The following is a 2,947-nucleotide window of genomic DNA, read 5'->3' as shown; positions in this document are numbered from 1 at the left end:
ACTTTTAGTGTTTTACCTAAGAAATCATTGGGAAATCTAATGTCATTTAAGATTTATCTCTGTTTTTCTCTAAGGGTTTTTTAGATTTAGATTTAGCTCTTATATTTAGGCCTTTGATCTATTTTGGATTTTTTTTTTCCTGTATGGTGTGAGGTTGGGCTCCAAATTCCTTCTTTTGCAGTGGAATATCCAGTTTTCCCAGGACCATTTTTTGAAGATACTATTCTTTCCTCATTAAAGTGTCTCAAGACCCTTGTCAAAAATCAAGTAACTGTAGATACATAGGATTGTTTCTGGGTTCTCAATTCTATTCTATTGGTCTATATGTCTACTCTTATGCCAATATCCCAAGTTTTGATAACTGTAGTTTGTAGTATGTTTTGAAATCAGGAATTTGAGCCTTCCAACTTTGTTCTTATTTTTCAGGATTGTTTTGGCAATTTGAAGTCACTTGCAATTCCATATGAATGTTAGCATTGGTTTTTCCACTTGCCATGTTGGGCTCTCTATTACCTTTCATTCAGGAACCTTCTGGAGGTTTATTTTGTGAGATTTCAGGCTTTGGGTTAGTTTTTTATTCAGAAAGTGTGTGTGAGCAAATTTTTTTTTAATAATTGCTTTTATTTCCCGTAACTTAAAAATGATCAGTAGTTGTATTCAAAACATAATGCTAAACAAGTGGTTTGTGAACAATAAATACTTAAGTAGTATGAACAGCACAAATGTTTCATATAACTTATGCAAATAAAAAGTACAAAAGATTTTAAGCTATTGTTAATGAATTGTGCATTTCTCTATTCTAAACAACTTACAACATTTAACATAACTTTATAATAATCTCATACATTTGCTATTATTTATTTTTCTTCTGGTATAAAGATAGAGATAAAATTGCACTTTGAGTCCTAGAGAATAGCCATTTAGTCGACCAGATGAGTTTTCAGACTCGACATCTTTTTTATTTCCTGAGTTTCTCTGTAAGCTTGTTAATGAAGAACAAGCACTTTTTGGTTTCCACCCTTACAACCTTCCAGGCACAGTGGCTGTATTCTTTCTCTTTAAGATAGAGACTGATTCCATGGAAGTATCTCTTCACAGCCCGTATGGAGTTCTCACTTTCCAGGGGTAACTGTTCCACGTTTTTTCCTCCCCCAAACATGTCTGCAGGTCATCCAGCTGCTGATAAAGTCCAGTGAGGAATTTGTCTAGAAGGGTCTCATCCCAAGCCAGAAGAGAGCCACTTTTGCTGAAAAGGTTGAAGATCTGCTGGAGCATCTCATGTATGACCGCTGTGGCTTCTGTCTTCTCAAATTTGTTCCCAACGGCAAGCATCCAAGGAAAGCTGAAGTCAGTCATATCCTTCAGACAGGACAGAATGGAGATTCTCCCCATTTGACTCAAAAGTGTGAAGGTTTCTGGATTGCCATGGCTGAAATGCAGGTTGTAGTCCAGAGAGCAGGCAGGGCTGGAGCTCAACATCACCAGGGCCAGAAGCACAGAGAATGAGGAGGCCGTTCAGGAGCCAGAGGGGAGTGCTCATTTTGGCAACACTTATACTAAAAAAAAACAGAAGTCAGAGGAGATTCTGCAAGACTGCCTGAAGAAGTCTCAGTATGTTCTGAGAACTTTGAGTGATGAATGCCTTTTAAATATTGACCATAGAAACTTCCATTTTGGGGGTTTTTCTATTTTTGCCCTTTTCTTTCAATTTCAATTTTTTTTACAAAGTCAATTTAAAAATGTACATTTATTGACATGAGCACCTAGTGGGGGACTCCAACCATGTGTGCTAATGCAGTATTTACCCAATATTATAACATAGTTTTTCATATTTTTCACACCTCCCAGATTGTTCTTGGGAAGAAAAGCCTAGACAAACTCAGAAAAGGGAGAAATATTTATGTAAGAAATGATGGTCTTTGCAGATAAGCAGGAAATACAAAAAAGCTTATACAACAGGAGATTTAAATTTTTCTTATTTTTCTCTTATTTACACTTTTCCCTCCCCCATTCTTTAAAAATTTCAGTTGTATATGTACCTTAAAGATACTACTTGAGTTGGTCACTGAAGATATTGTTTGGAAAACAATATTGCAGATATCATTTGTCAAAAAATTATGATCTGCTAAGCATTTCGCTAGGCACTGGTTTCCCGAAAAGATTCAATTTGCATGTGTGTGATTCTCTTGGTTCTCTACAATGTACCTTTCACAGTAAAAACTTTGCCTTAGTTATTATGTGGTAATCCAGATAATCTCATATCCTTAGATATTCCACTGACAAGTGATATCCTACCCTTTACTCAGGGCTAATAGGGCTATGATAGTATTCAAAACTTATCTTGATATGTCTTCATTGAATCTGTAATACAAGGATTGCTTTAATAATATTAGTGGCAGCAATCTTCAAATTATATGTAAGCTCTCAGCACGGTGTTTTATGAACCGTATTTCATTTAATTTTCACAGCATCCCTATGATATAATTACTATAATTATTTATATTTTGCAAATAAGGAAATCAAAAACTCAGAGACGTACTTAACTTGCTGAAAGCCACAATATAAGTGGCATTTCACCACTATACTGTTCTGCCTCCATATTACTTCTTCTTAATCTTAAGCATTCTCCTTTGGCTACATTCCATTTGCGTGTAATTAAGTAATCAGTTTAATTATTTGTTTAATATTTGACTGCTCTGATAGAATGACAGCTCCCTGTGGGCAGTAATGTGTGTTTTGAATGTCTGTCACAGAGGAGCCACACAGAGAGCCTTCTGTCCCATAGCAAATACAAAAAGGATGACATTTTCCCAAAAGTGAGTAGGCCTAAACTTTGGGGACTGTGTCAGAAAATGATGGTCTTCTGAACACAGGGATAGTAAGAATAACTTTTCCAAACAATATCTTCAGTCAGTTTAAAACCAACTCAGGTGATACCTACTTAAAA

The 2,947-nt window shown here is 35.6% G+C and overlaps 1 protein-coding gene across 1 annotated transcript; it reads right to left on the bottom strand.

The window, feature by feature from the left end:
• Positions 1–958: 958 nt before the first annotated feature.
• LOC129494819 (interferon alpha-2-like) lies at positions 959–1,494 on the bottom strand (the record flags this gene model as incomplete). The annotated part of the gene is given in 2 exon segments (XM_055301944.1): positions 959–1,152; positions 1,155–1,494. Coding segments are annotated over 2 exon segments (534 nt in total), but the record flags the coding sequence as incomplete, so codon positions are not given.
• Between the last annotated feature and the right edge of the window lie 1,453 nt (positions 1,495–2,947).

This window comes from Nyctereutes procyonoides, unplaced genomic scaffold (genome assembly GCF_905146905.1).
Source record: "Nyctereutes procyonoides isolate TBG_1078 unplaced genomic scaffold, NYPRO_anot_genome, whole genome shotgun sequence".
NCBI lineage: Eukaryota > Metazoa > Chordata > Mammalia > Carnivora > Canidae > Nyctereutes > Nyctereutes procyonoides.
This window is presented reverse-complemented; position numbering and strand designations above follow the sequence as displayed.